Genomic DNA, 18,110 nt, shown 5'->3' with positions numbered 1-18,110 from the left:
GAGGTCACCTGTGTCCCACCAACATTTTAACCAGCTCTAGTGGAAAAGACTTTTGAGAGGGTTTCACTTGTCAGTTTAGTCCCAAACAGCTCCCTTCTTGTTTCCTTCGATTGGAAGTCGAGTTATTTCCCCAGAAGCTTGTATTTCCTCCAGAGGGCTCGCATCTAGCAAAGAGACCATCTGTGCATCTCAAAGGCACCAGGAAAGAATGTACATTTTCATCAAGGAGTTCTGGGATGTCTTTTCCTATTATCAAGGACTTAGGGTAATTTTTAAGTTTTTCTTTCCCTACGGATAGGGTAGTCCAGTGACTTTTTGTGGTGGGGGCCCAAACGGGAGGGGTTGGTGCTGAGGGAGTTCGGTCACAGTCCCAGTGAGGGACCGGCATCTGGGGTTGGGGGAGCACAGGTGGAGTTTACAGGGGGTGTGGGCTTAACTCCCGGCTTTGTCTCACTACTGAGGCTCTAAGTAGCAAGACATCCCTGTGAGTCTTCCGTTAATTTAATCTCCCCACAGGCAACGCCAGGACATTATTTAGGATGAGGGCACTCTAAAAAAATCCTTTTAGGAATAAAAGTCCAAATCTTTAAAGGCATACCTATTTTAATGGGATTTTAAATCAGCTGGCCTTTGTATGGCTTAAAACCAATTAGCCTTTTATGATTTAACAAAGGACACAAGTGGTGTCCCCAAAGAGGGCACAAATGATGTGGGCCTCCCAAGGTCCAGACTTTCTGCCAAAGACAGTAAGAAGGCCAAGAGCCTTGTTGTCACAGGAGGTCAAAACAGCTTCGGGCTCCCATGAGGTAGGACGCCTTAAATCACGGACCTGCTGGTCTATCACTGGACAGGTGATGCTGGACAGTTTCCCAGCACAAACAGGACAGGTGGGGAGAGATGACGGTGGCCCCTGTGGCCTCTGTAGGACAAGGGACACAAAGGACAGCATCGGGGGGCTGAGGATCTGTAACCCGCCGGGCCTGACACCGAGGCTACACGTCACAGAACCAGGTTTTACAATGATTTTCTCCTGCCCCTCTGAACTTAGAAAGTAACTGGAGACACCCTCCCTCCTCTCTGGAGCAGGCAGTGTGGACGGAGAGCTGACCTGAGGAAGGAAGGACCATTGCCATCTGTGGGGCCCATGTCAGGCTCTGGGCGGGGGCCACCCAGGCCCTTCCTGCCTTGTCGTGCTGGGGCCCACAGCAGGGTCTGGAGGGGGGCTCCCAGGCCCTTCCTGTCCCGTCGTGCTCCCCAGAAATCACGGAGACAAAGCTCTGCCTCCACCCCCTCCAGGTTTTTGGCTGTGATCAGTTGAGCTGTGAACTTTCCAGGACACAGAGCCCAAAAATTCAGGGAGTCTGGGTCTGGGCTTGGCTCGCCCTTCCTCCTTCTGGCTGGGAAGGGCCCTTGAGCTGTGGGTACTGGTGGCCCTGAGGTCAGCTTGCTGCTCCGCTGGGCTCCACCTCCCCCCAGGCCCCGGCCCAGCGAGCTGAACCCCATCAGCACCGCCTACACCGATTTCCTTGGAGATGGCAGGAGGGACCGCGTGGCCGCCCGTGTCCCCAGCCACGGGGCCGCAGCGAGCCTTTCCAGAGCACCTTCAGATGCACGCCGGGAATCCGCTCTCCCTCCATGTCGGCGCACAGACAAGTGGGCCTGACAAAAGTTGGGGGGGGGGGCGCGCAGATTTGCCCTTAGGATGGCTCACAGGCCCTTACCTGGCAGCTGCTTGATGGAATCCGCTAGGGCGGCCAGGCTCTGGGGGCAGCACAGGCCTTCAGAGCCCCGGGGGACTCAGCCAGGCTCAGAGCCACAGAATGTGCCCCCTCGGGTGGAGGCGGAGGTGTTTCTGGAGCTCTGGGCTTCTCCACCAGTGACCCCGGCCAGGAGCCCCTGTGGGCAGTCCGCCTGCCACCGTGGGGCCCCTCAGATCGTCAGCCAGCGGGAGAGAACTCCAGCCATCCCCACTCAGCTCAGAAATCTCGAGGAAGAGCGTCGGGAGAGCAGAGGGGACAGCGGGTGATTTGGCTTTTAATTGCTGTGATCACACTTGATCAGACGCATTTGCATAATTGCCTAGAGCTGGGGTCTCGAGGCTCCTTCAGTCTGCGTTTCTGGGTGACGTCCCAGATCCGAGGCCTGGCTCACGGAGACACGGGGGAGCCGGTAAGCCCACCGTCTGGGCCGCGTTGACAGCTTCCGGGTGCGGAAGCCTGCAGAGCGCCTCGGCTGCCCATCCCGTGGACGAACTTCGGGCCGTTTGGCTGAAATGAGAGGAAAGATTCAAGAAAGGGAACGGTTCTCATGCTAATGGCCTTGTCTGTGGGAGAGGCTTTACAGACCTCATGGTCTGGCCTGGCCTCTATCCAGTCTCCGTCCGTCAAGGCCCCCGAACCCTGCGTCTGCGCCCAGAGCATCCCCGACGGCTCGGAAGGAGAGTGTTTCACAGCAGAGGTGGATCACGTGGCCCAGTGACACCGGCTGTCCCTCACAGCTCCCAGGACGTGGCTTCCTGAGGCCACCGCGACAAATGACCACACGTGGCGGCCCCTCCCTCTGGGCGTCACGTTTCTGCCACGGACTGAACTGTGCCCCGACTTCCCATGTTGAAGCCCCCCTCCCCGTGTGACGGTATTTGGAGGTGGGGGCTTTGGGGGGGCTTAGGCTTAGCGGAGGGTGTGCAGGCGGGCGGGTGATGGCATTAGTGTCGGGCACCTGTGGAGGGGAGGGGAGGAGACCAGAGCTCTGTGCGTGCGCCCACGGAGGACAGGCTGCTGAGGACACGTGAGCACCGGAAGCGGACCCCCACCAGGAACGGAATCTGCCAGCACCTTGGTCTTGGACGTGCAGCCTCAGAGCTGTGAGAAATGAGTCTGTCACTGAAGCGGCCGGGTCCGTGCTGCCCGCTCTGGCCCAGACACCCTGCGGCTCACGTCTCCCACCGCCTCCCGCTCATGAGGACCCTGCTGAACAGTCCAGGATGATCTCCCGGGAAGGTCACGTGTCACGGGGCTCAGGGACCAGGATGTGGATGTCTTTGAGGCCATTGGCCAGCTGAGCGTGACAGAGACAAAGCCGTGGTCAGTGGACATGTGAGCATGAGAAGTCCTGACTCCTCACAGGCTTGTGAGCCAGCATAACGTTCACGTTTAGCAGGTGGGGAAAGGGAGGGTCAGCCGCTGAGGAGGCCGCTGGACAGCCGGCGAGGAGCGGATGACGGAGGACGGGCCCAGGGACGAGGGCGGCCCGAGGGCTCCCGGACAGGGGTCTGTCTGCTGTGTGTGGCCACAGGGGCCGGGAGAGCAACGGGTGAATCCAGGGGGCGGGGGCAGCCCTGTGGCTTGGGCATCTCTTTCTCAGACCCAGCCTGGCACCCTGCCTCATCCCGGTCAGCAGGGGTCCCCGAACATGCAAGGTCCCCACGGGGGAGCCGGCGGGCACAATGGTCACTGCCCCCGTCCCCACCAGGAGAGCTCTGCCCATCCCCACGCCCCTTGGGGACGTTTTTATGACTGTTTATGCTCCTGTCAGAGAAGTGACTCCCGCTGTTCCCTTTGGGGGACAGTCAGGAGGACGGGGATGGCTCCAAACCTCTCTCTGCGTGGGAAGGCCTGGCGGCAAGGTTAGGGCAGGACATTGGTCGTGGCCTCCCTTCCCAGCCCCGCTCTGCCCCCGCTCAGGGACGGGGCTCCTGCATGTCGGGCCCCCCCAGTCTGGGCAGAACAACGAGGGTGGGGGGGGGCCTTGACTCTCGCGGCATCAAGAGCAGATGGGGGTCTTTGGACGCCCGAAGCGACGCAGGTCTGAGGTCAGGTCCCCAGCCCCGGACTGCGGGCTTTCTGGGGAGTCAGCCCAGCCAGTCGTAGGCAGAGCTCTGCGGGGGTCTCGGCGGCCTACACGGCCCCTGGGCGGGTTTGAGGTGGGAGCTGCACAGGCACATCACGCGGGCGTCACGCAGATGTCACGTGGGTGTCACGCGGGCGCCACGCCACACGCCTTGCCCGTCTGGGGCTGGCAGGGAGGTGTGCCCGGTGCTGCTGTGCCTCACGAGGGTCCTGTCCCTGGAGGATGGGGGGATTCAGCACGCAGGCTGCTCAGTTGTGTCCGGCACCCCGAAGCCAGCAGTCACCGGCTGCCTCCCCACCGTGGGGCAGCACTGCCACCAGACTCCCCCACGGTGACGGTGCAGGAGCCAGAGTGAGGGGCGGTGCGTGCCCTGTGCTCAGTTCCAGTTCTGCCCGCATCGGGTACGTCATCGATGCGTCCCGCATTAAATGGCACAGCCTTGCGGTTTTGCTTGGCCTTATGAAAGTCGTCACACGTGCTTAACAGTGTTTATAAATTCAGTTTCAGTGGCTGTGTGGCATCTCGTTGAGCTCACTTGCCCGGTGTTCATAAGGTTGCTGGATGCTCAGGTTGGTGAGCATCAGTCTGTGATAAGCAGTTTGCTCAACTGGTAAACATCTTCTGAAAAAAACCCACAAAACACCTTCGTGTCTTAGGATGTGTTCCCAGGTGAGGGACCGTGGGCTTCACCCAAAAGGGCTGCATCCCGCGGGTTTGGCCCGCGACCCTGATGCCCACTGACACTTCCGGTCAGGTCCAGGCCACCTGCCTTTGGGTGGGGCCCCCGGACAGTCTCCCCGCTCCTCGAGTTCCCCCAGCTCCGGCTACTTGAACACCTGGAGCCCAAAGGCTGTGGGGACCCTCAGGCGTGACTTGGGCTTTCTGTCCTCGAGAGGTCCCTCGATGACTTGAGTGGGGAACGTGGCCCCCGGCCTGTGATTTTGTGCGTTAGCCCCATTTGCTGTTGGAGACCTTTGTCCGTGGCTCTGATGGACGCCCCTTGGCCACTCGGGCTCGCATGAGTCTCTGCTGCTTCTGTGGTTCTGCTGTCCCTGCACCCCCACCCTCTGCCCACCGTGTGAGTGCCGCCAACATCGCGAATGGACTTCGCAGCTCCGTGCTGGGTGGGATTAGCACTTGAGAGCCGTGCAGGGGCCCCGCCATTGTAGGAGGGTCCCTGTTGCTCTGGGGATGGTGGCTCAGGGTTGACGAGGACAGCAGCTCTCACGCCTGGGGCCTTCCCAGGTGCAGGGCTCTGGCTGAGGGGTCTCCCCACCTCGTCCCCAGCGGCCCTCCAAGCCAGCTGCTGCTCCGAGCCCCAGGAAGGGGCAGTGGGTCACCGCTGGTGGTGGGGGTGGGGTTCCTGGGCCCCAGCGCCGTGCTCCCGGCTGGGTCCTGCCTGCTTTCCGAAGGCGCCTCGCACAGGAATTTGCCCCACCAGAGACATCCAGTCGTTCCCGAGTCACGTCTGCCGTGGCCAGCGTGGGAGGTGGGGTGGTGGCGTCCACCTGAAGCGCCCTCTGCCCCCAGGTGTGCATCGTGCAGAAGCGGGACACGGAGAAGATGTACGCCATGAAGTACATGAACAAGCAGCACTGCATCGAGCGGGACGAGGTGCGCAACGTGTTCCGGGAGCTGGAGATCCTGCAGGAGATCGAGCACGTCTTCCTGGTGAACCTGTGGTGCGTGAGCTCGCCTCGCGGGCACGGAGCCCAGGCTGGACCCGCCGCCACCCTCCCCTGCCCCCGGCACCCCTCCCCGCTGCTCCCCCCTCTCCTGCCTCTGGGATGCCCCGGCGCCCACGGCGCCCCACGCGCTCACCTTCAGGTTCCCCAGGGCCAGCGCCGTCCAGGTGTGCGCGACGCACGTGTTGATGCAGGTTTCCCACCCGCGGGAAGCCCAGGCTTTCCCCGGAAGGAGGCCTGTGGCCCCTGGAGTTTCTGGCGCTAAAGCCAGTGGGGGAGAGTTTTGGGGGCCTGAGTTCCTCCCTAGAATGGTCGCCAAGACCAGCCCCTGAGGGGAGGCAGACACGGGCTGCAGTGAGATCACCCTCCTCTCTCCTCCGTGAGCGTCGGGCTGCACGAGAGTCCTCCCCGCCGGGGTCCTCCCTGACAGCCTCCCGTCCTGGGGTCTGTGTTCCCGGACAGGCTCACAGACCCGGTGGCGTTCCCGAGGGCCCTCGGTGGGCACAGGTGCTGCGGCAGCTGGGGAGGGCGGCTGGGGAGGCATGTGAGAGACGAGGAGGCCTAGCCCCGCCCCCACTGGGAGCTGAGGGTCCGTTAGCCCAACGTGGAGGGAGAGGCCGCCGAGCGGCATCGGGGACAGAGGCGGGGACGGTGCACCGTTGAAAGTGACCTGGTGCTATAGCTCCTGCAGGACGCACTCAGAGCCGCAGGTCCCCCTTCGCTTATTTACCTGGGCCGCAGCAGGTGGGAGGGTACCGCGCCGCGGACAGCAGCCCGCAGCCAGCTCTCCCCGTCGGAACCGGAACCGTGGTCCCGCCCAGGGGGGAGACCGGGCAGGAGGAAGGAGCTGGCTGTGCGTGGGGGGTGTGGCCTTCCCCACGTGGTTGTGGGAAGAGGGCAAGGTGCTGAGCAGGGCCCAGGGCGGTGGAGCCCGGCTGCCCGGGCCTCCTCCAGCCCCTCACCCCTGCACGCGGCCCCGGGCCTCCCTCACTGTGGCCCGATGTCCCTACGAATGTCTAGTGTCCAGGCAAGCAGAGGGGCCGGCGGGGCCACACAGTGTCGCCGTGTCACTGTGCTCCATGGCGGTCTTCTCGGCATCCTGGGGCAGCGGTTCTAAAGCTAGGGGCGTCCAAGCACCCCTCAAACCCACCCACTCTGTGCCGGCCAGGGGGGGCCTCACTGGGCCGCGCCTGCTTGCAGCCTCTCAGGAAGGGGCTGACGTGTGTGGCTGACCCTCAACCGTGACACCGGCCCTGGGGCTTGCCGAGATAGAAGACCCAGGATTTCCCACCTGGGGGCCCTCCGCTTCCCTCCACACCCTCTGGGGCTGTCTCTGGGAGGCCACGTGCCTAGTGGCCAGGAGCACGGGCTCCTGCGTCAAACTCCTCCTGCTGCGGCAGACGACATCCCGTCTGTGGAGCAGGGGTGGCAGTGGTCCCCAGTGCAGAATTAGAGACGCACGTACACGGACAAAGTGCTCCACGTAGGATGACTGAGGGATGTGAGCCGTCAGCATGATGTTTTCCGGCCCTGCTCCTGCGGCCAGCACCCCAGCCCCACGGGCGGGCCTGCCAGGGATGCCTCCCGCCACCAGGACGGGGCCGCCTCAGCCTCAGCTCCCGGCGTGGGAGGCCGCCTGCTCTTGTCCACTGCTCCCCAGGACTCCTGGCCTGTCCCGGAGCCTGGCCTTCCGAGTCCCTTTGCCCTCTGGTCCCATATCCCCTCCCCAGGCCACCTGCCCCTGAGATGAGGACAGGGTGGCTTCCGGTGGGCAGCGAGAGGAACATCACGTGAAAAAAATCAATTCTTTGTAACTTTCTTCTTTTTTTTAAGCTTATTTATTTATTTAGAGAGAGAGAGAGACAGAGACCACGAGCAGGGGAGGGGCAGAGAGAGAGGATCCAAACAGGCTTTTTGCACTGTCAGCGTGAAGCCTGAGGGGGGCTCGAACTCACGAACTGTGAGATCATGACCTGGGCCAAAAAAAGCTGGACGCTTAACCGACTGAGCCCCCAGGCGCCCCGTGACTTTATTTTGGAAAGAGCCAGTTGCTCAACAGTAAGACGGCCCTCTGAGAGCTCACAAAAGAAATTACAAAATGGAAGGAGGTCCTTAAATGTTGTCTTGTTACTCCCATTATCTTCGTCATCACCGTTGTCATCATCATCGGCATCCCCACCCCCACCCTCACCATCGCCACCACCCCCACCACCACTGTTGTTAGAAGCCGGCCCCTTGCCCAGCCCTGCCTGAGCATTTCGCCTTGAGGTCTCCATTCCTTAACGGTCCTCCAAAGCAGATGCTTTTATCCCCTTTTGAGAGAAGAGGGGCAGCAGGGAAATGGCCAGAGACGATGTATCCTTCTCTCCATCGGTCACTGCCACGTCTCTGCCCCCAGCTGGGCTTCTCCCATCAGGACAGGCCCCTCCATCTTTCCCAAGGGTCCCGGCTCAGAGCGGCTCCCGAGCAGGAGCCGGGTCAGCACCCCGGGCGGGACCCCGCTCCCGGAGAGTGCCCGTGGGAGGTGGGGGTTCATCGGGTGTGGCGTCTGTGGGTTCCATCTGTGCACGGAACTGCGACCCCGGCTCCCCGGCCGTGCGTGTGTGCCAGGTCCTCCCCCGGTGCCCGCAGGTACTCCTTCCAGGATGAGGAGGACATGTTCATGGTGGTGGACCTGCTCCTGGGCGGGGACCTCCGCTACCACCTGCAGCAGAACGTCCAGTTCTCCGAGGACACGGTGAGGCTGTACATCTGCGAGATGGCGCTGGCCCTCGACTACCTGCGCAGTCAGCACATCATCCACAGGTGTGTGCCTGCCTGATGGCCTCCCGGGCAGGCTCCTGCCTGCTCTGGCCACCCCCTGCCCCCAGGTGGGGCGCCTGGGCCAGCCAGTGCCTGGCTCCAAGGCTGTGCACCTGATGTCCACCTCGGGGTGGGTCCTAGGCGAGCAGCCCCGGCTCGGCCGGGATCAGGGCGGCCCTCACCTGGTCTGTTCAGCTGCCGGGTCCCCGCCACCCCCAGCAGGAGTCCATTTGCTCATTGCCGTGCCCCTGGGGAATCAGGCTGAGTGTAACATTAGCTGAAAGCAGGTGAAGTTAGGAAAACAGAGCTGTATCCGCAGAACGAAACGAGGAAGCCCATGTGGTATATTACGAAGTCAAGTAGATGGGGTCTCTGTGTGTCTGCCTGGGGTTCTGTTATCTGGTCACAGTTCAGGCAGCGAACATTTACTGAGCAGGGTGAGGCCTGAGGCCAGTTGGTGCAAGGCAGAGGCCCAAGTCGTCAATTCTGTGCAGCCCCGGGGCTCTGAGGAGAGGCCAGCCCGGGGGGCTGGGGAAGGGCCAGCCACGAAGGGGGGTGCTGGGAGAGGAGCCAGCCTGGGGCGCTGGGGACGGCGTTCTGCTGTCCTCTGGGGGTTCTGGCAGCCTTGTGTCCAGTGCGTTCCTGCTGTCTTCCTGGCCTCACCCAGGTGGGAGGGGCGCTTCGCCAGAAACCAGAATGGCTACTTCACCTGGCTCGGTCAGAATTGCCAGGTGGCATCTCCCCAAGGCCCACCTGGGTCTCCGGGGCCTCTGCCTTGAGTGGGGAGGGGCCGTGAGGGAGCCGCCAGCCCTGCCAGGGACTGCAAGGCATGAACAGGGCTCCTGGACCATCTCCCCACTTCCTGCTCCCGCAACAGGGACGTCAAGCCCGACAACATCCTGCTGGACGAGCAAGGTGAGCCCGGGCTGCGGGAGGCTGGCCGTGGGGGCGCGCGCCCTGCCCACGGGATGCCCCTCCAGCCCTTGGGACACCAGCTGTGTCTTCTCTCCTCGCAGGGCACGCACACCTGACCGACTTCAACATCGCCACCATCATAAAGGACGGGGAGAGGGCCACCGCACTGGCGGGGACCAAGCCATACATGGGTGAGCCGCGGCCACCAGCCTCGCACCCGCCTGGCCAGCCTGCTGTAGTGCGGGACAGGCTCGGACAGACGCTAGGTGACGATGTGACAGCTAGGATACACTCCTGGGTCGGCCCACCGCCCACACCAGGTGGGGGAGGGTCCCCCGGGCGGTCAGCCGGGGAGGGGACCCGTGGTTCTGGGATGCTCAGTGGCCTCTCCCTCCCTGGAAAGCTCCGGAGATCTTCCAGTCCTTCGTCAGCGGTGGCAGCGGCTACTCCTTCGAGGTGGACTGGTGGTCGGTGGGGGTGCTGGCCTACGAGCTGCTACGTGGATGGGTACGGAGCTCCTGGGGCCGGGGGCTGGGGAGGAGGGGAGGGGCACTGCAGGGCCAGGCAGAGGAGAGAACTGTCAGTGGGGCTGCGTCCTTGGGACCTTCCTGTGGGGTCCCCTGCTCTCACCCTCTAGCCCTGGGAGGCTGGGGCCCTCCCGATCCCTCCTGGGGGGCCTCCGAGGCCCTGCACCCTCAGCCACGCTGCAGGACCCCAGCCTGGAGGAAGGTGGCCCCTCCTGGCCTCCAGGGCCGATCCGCCCAGGCCGGGGCATCCATGGGGGTGATGTGCTTCCTGCCCGGCCAGAGGGGCGGCCTGTCCTGGCCAGTTTCCCGTCCTGGACGCAGGCGCGGCCCAGACCCGGCATCTTCCTGGGAACGGAGGCCGTGCTATGTGTGTGCTGGGGGTGGGGCGCTGCCTCGGGGGCCTCTGGGTGGCGGGGCCCCTGCCGCAGCACTGCCTCCCCCGCCCCAGAGGCCCTACGACGTCCACTCCAGCAATGCCGTGGAGTCCCTGGTACAGCTGTTCAGCACGGTGAGCGTCCAGTACGTCCCCACCTGGTCCAAGGAGATGGTGGCCCTGCTGCGGAAGGTGAGTCCCCACCCCCCCCACCCCGCGCTGAGGAAGCACCGGCTTCCTGCGTGTGCACGTCCGTGTCGCTCCCGCCGGGCTCTCTGTCATCTTGCGGTCGCTGGGCCAGTCCGAGCACTGGCTGTGAGCCGAATGCCATGTGCCCGTCACCAACTAAATCCTACGACCTGGCATCACCCCATTTCACAGATGCCCAAACTGAGGCGCAGGCCCCCCTGTCACACGTGTTGGGGGGGAGGGTGCGTGCAGGCTCTGGCCTCCTCTACCCGACCTTCTGCCAGACATGGGTGGCCACTGCCTGCTGCCAGCAGTCGGGCTCACCCCCCGGGAGCACACGAAAAAGACCCCAGACCCCCCTTGCACCCCCCACGGCTGAACAGGTGGCTGCAGCAGCCAGGGGACCTCAGTCTGGCAGGGACCCAGGCCAGGTGCTGCTATCACAGTGCCTCGGTCCGGTGTCCAGGCCTGGGCTGGGGCTGCCCCTCAGCCGGCCCCACCGCTTTCCACTCAGAGAGTCGCACACGGGCACCTCCGGGGTCGGGACCGGCCGTGCAAGAGCTTACCGGACACACAAGGCCCAGCCGGCCCCCGTCTCCTGGCCCACAGGGCCCTCCCTGCATGTCCCCCCTGCTGCTGGAGACCTTCGCCCCTGGAATGACAGACGGGCAGCTAGCGGCCTCTCCCAGTTCCTGAGAGGTTCTTAACCCAGCCTCCACCCCACATGGCTCTGCCCACCCCTGCCCAGGTAGCTCCCACGGTGGACCTGGGCCCCAGACACCCAAGCAGGGAGTAAGGGCCATCCGTGCACCAAGCCTACACCTCAGGGACGCCTGGGATAGGGTTTGCTGCCTTCTCTCTGAGACAGGGACAGGGACAGCATGTGAGGGGACACCCAGCCTCACTGACCCGACCGCACACGGCACCCCGAGGCTCCCAGGGGCTGTGTCCACTTAGTTCCGGTCTTGGGGCCCTTCCTGCCGTTCACCAGGCTGAGGCTGCCACCTGCTGGTGACTCTTAGTCAAAGGTCCCCGTGGACCCCACACGCCCTCCACTGGCCTTGGGCTCCAGGGGCTTGGCCAGGTTGTCCCCTTGGCCACATGACTGCACTGATCTGGAGTCAGTGCCCCCTTTCCTTGCCTGACCCTTGAGATCCTTTTAGTGGGGTGCCCTGGCCTGGGGCAGGTGGCCACCTGTGGGCGCCAGGGCTGTGCTGGGCGTGGGCGCCATCTGACGTGGGTCGTGTTCCAGCTCCTCACTGTGGACCCCAAGCACCGAGCCTCCAGCCTACAGGACATGCAGGCGGCCCCATCGCTGGCCGGCGTGCTGTGGCAGGACCTCAGTGAGAAGAAGGTGGCACCGGGCTTTGTGCCCAATGTAAGCCTGCGGGCGGTGGGCGGGGCCCCAGGTGGGCGGGGGCCGACGGGGCGGCGGGGGGGGGGGGGGGGCTCAGCTCCCATCCCCCCCACAGAAAGGCCGCCTGCACTGCGACCCCACCTTCGAGCTGGAGGAGATGATCCTGGAGTCTAGGCCTCTGCACAAGAAGAAGAAGCGTCTGGCCAAGAACAGGTCCCGGGACAGCAGCAGAGACAGCTCTCAGTCTGTGAGTGGGGGGCCTGGTGTGGGGTCCCCCCCTCCCTCCGGGGCACCACCTTGAAACCCACCCCCCGGCCGAGCCCCTGGCTTCCTCTCCTCAGCAGGTAGAAGCACCTCGAGATCCTGCTCCTGGTGGAAGGGCTCCCGGGCCCGCATCACTCCCACCTCTGCCCCCAGGGGCACATGCACGTGTCTTCTCTTATAGGGCCACCCATCACCCACGGGTTAGGACCCACCCTAACCCCGATGACCCTCTCTTTATGTGACTCTGTGTCACGTTCCAAGGAGCTGGGAGTTAGGACATCACTCTGGGGGGACACAGCGAAACCCACAGATACCCCTTGCCTGCCCCAGGTCACAGAGCTTCTCCCGGGAGGGTGGGGGCGCTCCTGGGGAGCTCGCATGTGAGCGCACGATCAACCCTGCACCTGTCCCCGAGGGACAGCTGGTGCTCACAGAAGCAGCTGGGGTATAGGTGCAGATGGCAGCAGTCACAGCTGTGGCCCTCCTGCCCCTGGACCGGTCTGAGCACGCAGAAGACCCCAGCCCTGGTGCCGCCTCCTCGGGCCTGCCCCCGGGCACAGGGGTCAGGCGGGGGCTGGGTGTCAGCCACGTTCAGCACACTGCCGGGTCCGGGCTGGGGGGTGCCCTGGGAGCCTGGACTCTGGACTGCTGGTGGCGGCCCCTGGTGTTCAGAGGTGGGACTGCAGGTGTGGCCCCGCACCTTTCCCTCTGGGGCTGTTCTGTTGTGACCCTGGGATCACCGACTCTGAGCCGCTCACGCGAAAGCACCGGAACCACGCTCCTTATCTTTTTATGATTGCTAAGAGCCGTTCACCTGTCCTGAGACACTCGTCAGAGACATGAGCTGCAAATAGTTTCTTCTGTTCGGTGGCTTTCTCTTTTCTCGTCGGGTGGGGTCGTTTGCGACAGATGTTGATGAAGTACGATGTCTCCACTCCTCTCTTATTTTGTGCGTCTGGCGTCTTATCGAAGATTTCCTTCTGCGCTTTCTTCTTCGCATTCTATCACTTTACCTCTCGCATTTAGGTCTGGGGTCCGTTTTGAGTTAACTTTTACGGGTAGCGTCAGGTCCACGGTCGCTCCTGCACGTGGATGTCCACCCATTCATGTGCTGAAGATGCTGCTGTTTTCCCGTTGAACTGCTTGGCATGGCTTTCAAAGACTAATCAACCCAAAATAAGCGTTTCCTGGAAGTACAGTCATCCACCTTGGGTGCGTGCACGCTGGCCCTGGCCCCTCCCCTGTGGGCACTGGAAGGGTGGCCCCGTCACGTCGGTGGCTGTGTGCCGCACACAGAGCCGTGCATGGTCCACGCTGGTAACATGCTGCCTCGGGCTCCGCAGCTCTGCCTGGAGCTGCCCTGGGCCACACGTGCCACGGTCCCCATCGTCTGCCCTGAGCCAGGTGCCAGGTCTCCCTAGTGAGCGGGAGGGTAACGGGGAGTGGCGTCCTTGTGCCCTGAGGGCTCGAAGGCAAAGGCACAGACTTACAGTCGTGACGGTGGCACTTGTCACTGCCATTCCATTCTGGTGCGGACTTGTTTTTGTAGATCTAGGCTGCTTTGTTGGGGGGGTGCAGTTTCAGGAGCCTCTTGGCCTCGTGCATGGTACGGCCGTTACCCCACAGATCCAGGACCAGCTACCAGGGCTGAACCAGAAGCCAAATGAGTGGATTTTGATTATGCACTCAGGGCGGGGGTGGGGGTGTTGGGGGCCAGCCACTGGGCGGGGTGGGGACACTTGCTCCCACCCAGCTGCCAGGTGGGCGTGGCCAAGCGTTAGCTCAGACCCTGTGTCCAACAGACTTCCAAAGGTACACCCGGGAAATGGTGTGAATTTCCATCAAGGTGGCTGGTGACAGCTTTCTCTCGTACCCTTGATCTTACTGTGCATGTGTGCGTGTGTGTGTATGGGTGCGTGTGGGTGCGTGTGTGCGAGCATGTGTGCACATGTATACATGTGTGAGCATTGTGTGCATGTGTGAAAGTGTGCACACATGTGTGCATGTACGTGTGTGCACAGGGGTGCACGTGTGTGAGCATGCTTATGCGTGAAGGTGTGCGCACGTGTGCAAGCATGGGTGCAAAGCGTGAGCGTGTGTAAATACGTGTGTGTGTGTGTGCACGGAGATGTATGTGCATGTGCGATGTGTGCACCTGTGCACATGTGTGAGGATGTGTGCACATATGCGTTTGTGTGCATGGGTGCATGTGTGTGTGTGAGCATGGGCTGGCTGTCCGTGTCCCTGGCCCTAGGAGCGCTGGGACCCATTGGACACCGCTAGACCCGGGCGCAGGGGGACCTGCTTCCCGCTGCACGGTGCGGCCAGTTACAGGGCTTACTCCCACTTGGCTGGGTCCAGATAAGTTGGGTCCAGGCTTGTGCTCTTCTGGCGCACCATCATCACCATGGCCGCCGGGGGGCTCAGTTCTAGAGCAGCGTCTCCTGCAGAGCCCAGGCGGTGCCAAGCTGCTCCATGGTGCCCTGCCCCCTCACCAGCTGAGTCGTTAGCGCCTCGCTGAAAGGAACGTCCTCTGGGCCCCCCAGGAGAGCATGGTTGTCTGAGGGCAATCAGTTCTTCGATGTTGAGTCTGTCCGCCCTTTCTGGCTGCCCACCTCTCTTGAGACAGCACTCGTCCCGGGCTGTTCTGGAATCTTCGGCGGGCCATCATTCCTTCCAAGTTTCCAGGAGCTGCCCGGCAGCATGTTAGACCCCCTCCAGGGTTCTTGCCCGGGAGTTAGCTCCCGGCCATGGGAGGATGCCCCACACCCACACTGTCCCTCCTGCGTATGCCCCACACCCGTCAGTCCTCCGGGCACCCACCCAGCCTCTGCTCCTGCACCAGGCGGTGCCCTTCTGACCTTAGCGGGTCTCACACAGACCCTGCTGCTGGGGGCAGGTGGAGGCAGATGGGTTGGGGGGGTGGGGAGGTGCTGCTGTCCTCCGGCGGGGAGGGCCCTCTTGTGGCTGGAAGGGGCCATCGTGGCCACATGTGTGCACTCAGGCCCTCCCAGATTTCAGAGGCCAGCTCTGTCTCCCAGGACCTTGGCTTTGATCCAGGGAGGGGAGGGAGCCAAGTCAGGTATGGTTTCTGGCCCAAGTTTTGTCCTGCAGACCTTGCCTTCATGGCAGCGTCTGCCCTGAGGCAGTGGCTGGGCTTCCAAACTGGGCACCCTTTGGTCACTGGCTGAGGGTCGCCCAGGAGATGCAAACTCCCAGATGTTCTGGCTGCCTGAGGGCAGAGTTTCTCCAACAGCCCGGATCAGGTCTCCACAGAAAGCCACAGGTGCTGGCCACAGCAGGGCAAGAGACAGGCTGGGAGGGATGCTCGGGAACCCATCTGAGGGGAGGGGAGGGAGTCTAACAGCATCCATTACATTCATTGGTATGTCTTTCTAACAGGAGAATGACTACCTTCAGGACTGCCTTGATGCGATCCAGCAAGACTTTGTGATTTTTAACAGAGAAAAGTGAGTGCGTGTGCTGGGGGGCGGGCAGCAGGGCGCCAAGAGGAGGCGGAGGCTCTCTGGGCCACACAGGTCCCGAGCCCCGGCAGCCATAGGGCATCAGGGGACCGGGGAAGCAGGTCCCCACCCTCCCAGGGAGGGAGAGTGGGAGGCCCCTGCTCAGGCTCGTGTGGGAGGGAGGGGAGCTTGGGAGCTTGCACCCCTAAACTGAGGTCTAACAGCCAGCCTCTCCTGAGGAGAGACTCCGCGGACTTCCCAGCGGGGGGTGATGGCTGGGCAGTCCTGCAGTCACATGGACTGATATCCCTCCCTCGTGCACGCCACACTTTCCTGAACGTCAGGGACCATGGGACAGAAAGGGCACAGCTGGTTAGCAGGAAGCTAGGACAGGCCTCAGACAGCTAAGACACCTGCTGCAGTGGAGGGAGGAAGCCCAGCGCTGCGGGCCCAGGAGAGGGGTGGTAAGGTGCAGCACTGAGGGCTTCCTGGAGGAGGCAGCTCTGCACTACGGTGACCAGGACGATGTGTGGGCACTGGTTTAGGGCACTGGCTGCCATCCTGGAGGCCGGAGGCCTGGATAAGGACACTCAGGCAAGCTCTTGACAAGCTTTGTTCCAAAACTGCTGACCCACAGGACGTGCCCTTACACTAGGTGTCCTTCTCGGCTCTGGCTCCCCAGCCCCACTGTTGAGTCTGAGGCCTCAGTGGTCGGGCAGGGTGCTGCTGGGCTGGGCTGACCCCTGGCCCACCCCACGTCCATTCTCTGCCCCCTGCGGTGCCTGGAGGGGCACTTCTTCCCGTGAGTCCCTGGGGGACCCATTCTGCAAGTCCTGGGCCAAGGCCGGGGTTGGGGGTGGCCAGAAGCGTCCTGCGGCTGCCGGAGAGGCTGCAGAAAGCCCCTCCTTGTGTTTCCCCCCCACAGGCTGAAGAAGAGCCAGGACCCCGCGAGCGAGCCGCCGCCGGCCCCCGGGGCCGGGGAGGCTGCGGAGGACCGCGAGGGGACGCGCCCCGCCCTGTCCATGTGCGGCCCCATCTGCCCCTCCCGCCTCACCGAGAGTTAGCTCCCGCTGCTTTGCAGACCCAGGTCTGCCAGGAGGACAGGACGGGGTGGCGGGCAGAGGCCCAGCGTGGACATTCCCCGCCGAGCAGCCCGGCCCCTCCCAGCACAGACCCCGGGCCTGGTGGCCGCGCTGCTCCCTGGCCTTGTTTGCACGGGGACGGGCTGACTGCCGAGCCTGCTCGAGGGCTCTCCGTGGCCCATGGCAACCGCCGGGAGTGGGGGACACGCCCCGGTGGCTCCATTACCTGCAATGGTGGCAGGAGGCCTGCGGCCTCCGCTGGTGCCCCCCCCACCCCCACCCCTCCGGCCCACCACTGGCAAGCCACAGAGGCTCCAGTGCCACCAGCCTCAGCTGTACATAAGCCCTCCGCACCGGCCCCGCCGTCGGCTGCCGGACGTCCGTGTACTGGCTCCCCGGGGCGCACGGAGTCTCGTGCGGAAAGGTGAGGAGTGTTTTTATAGACACATTGTTCTGGCGACTTCTGCTGTGTTTCTGTACAGTTGTCACCTCTGAGCATCACGACCTAAGAGCTGCTCGGTGTCCAGTGTCGTGCGTGTTGTAAGCCTGCAGGGGTTGTACAAAGCCGGGGGGGGGGGGGGGGGGGGGGGGGGGGCCGGCGGGGGGGGACGGGGCGGGACAGAGGCGGAGTCGGCCAGTGGAGGCACGGAAGAGGCGGGGCCCGTCGACGCGGGCGGGGCAGAGGCGGAGCCTGTCGGTGGGGTGGGGCGGAGTCTGCCGACAGGGGCGGTGGCGAAGCCTGCCAGTGGGGTGGGGGTTAGAGGAGCCCGGGGCAGCGGAGAACCAGAACCAGAACCAGAACCGCAGGTTGCGTGAGAAAAGAGCTGGCTGAGTTGGGCAGAGGGAGCTCCCCGCTCGCCGAGGGCCGGGGGGGTTCATGTCAGAGACAACCCCGTGTGCCCACGCAGGGGACACAGGAGTCACTACCGGGAAGCCAGGGTCCAGAGGTGGGCAGCTGCAGGACACCTGTGGGTGGTGCCAGCCCCCAGAGAAAGTTCTAGGTGGAGACCTGGTGGTTCCAGAGGCAAGAACGAAGAAGAGGTTAGGGTTCTGTAAAACCTTGTGAATCTCAGTGTGCACTTTGAGACCCCAGGGGATAACACACCCCTTTCCTGTGCTGGCTGCGCAGATGTGGGTGTGACCTGGCTCCTCGATCACCTCTCGCCTGTGCCTGGACGTCGGCCCGGCGGAGCCCCGGAAATGCAGCTCTGAGGCTGCACTGACCAAACAGATCTGGGGACCGCCGGGTCGGGCCTTCTCCTGGGGGCAGCCCCACAGGAAGCCCAGATTCCAGGCTGGGGCTGTGCTCCCCCAGAGGGCACAGCTGGAAAAGCTCCCTGGTCACCACCAGGAATGGGCGCTGCAGGCGCAGGGTGGAAGGGACTGTCCCCGACCGGTGCAGCTTGTCGTCCCCCTGACCATGAACACCCTGCTCTTAGAGCAAATACACCCTTCGGGGACATTGCACACCTGGAGCAGAGAAGCAGCACGATTTCTATGAAAGCAGTGAGGCCAGGCCATCAGTGCCTTCTGAGTCAAAGCCCTGGTTTGCTCTGTCTTGAGGGGGCAGGGCCCGGGGCGCACATCTGCGGGGGACACAGGC

General features: G+C 63.4%; 1 protein-coding gene across 4 annotated transcripts in view; it reads left to right on the top strand.

Annotated features, from left to right (window-relative positions):
• STK32C (serine/threonine kinase 32C) overlaps nucleotides 1-17,023 on the top strand; it is a 97,418-nt gene extending 80,395 nt beyond the window's left edge. For all 4 annotated transcript variants that reach the window (XM_049645913.1, XM_049645914.1, XM_049645912.1 and 1 more), the window contains 10 exons: nucleotides 5,380-5,531; nucleotides 8,166-8,339; nucleotides 9,214-9,251; nucleotides 9,353-9,442; nucleotides 9,655-9,758; nucleotides 10,227-10,343; nucleotides 11,593-11,718; nucleotides 11,813-11,944; nucleotides 15,364-15,431; nucleotides 16,351-17,023. In XM_049645913.1, coding sequence (XP_049501870.1) covers nucleotides 5,380-5,531; nucleotides 8,166-8,339; nucleotides 9,214-9,251; nucleotides 9,353-9,442; nucleotides 9,655-9,758; nucleotides 10,227-10,343; nucleotides 11,593-11,718; nucleotides 11,813-11,944; nucleotides 15,364-15,431; nucleotides 16,351-16,489 — 1,140 coding nt within the window. In that variant the 3' untranslated portion in view covers nucleotides 16,490-17,023. The remainder of the gene's footprint in view (nucleotides 1-5,379; nucleotides 5,532-8,165; nucleotides 8,340-9,213; nucleotides 9,252-9,352; nucleotides 9,443-9,654; nucleotides 9,759-10,226; nucleotides 10,344-11,592; nucleotides 11,719-11,812; nucleotides 11,945-15,363; nucleotides 15,432-16,350) is intronic.
• Nucleotides 17,024-18,110: the final 1,087 nt, after the last annotated feature.

The sequence above is a fragment of the Panthera uncia genome, chromosome D2 (assembly GCF_023721935.1).
Source record: "Panthera uncia isolate 11264 chromosome D2, Puncia_PCG_1.0, whole genome shotgun sequence".
NCBI lineage: Eukaryota > Metazoa > Chordata > Mammalia > Carnivora > Felidae > Panthera > Panthera uncia.
Note: the sequence above shows the minus strand (reverse complement) of the source record. Positions and strands in the feature narration are given on the sequence as shown.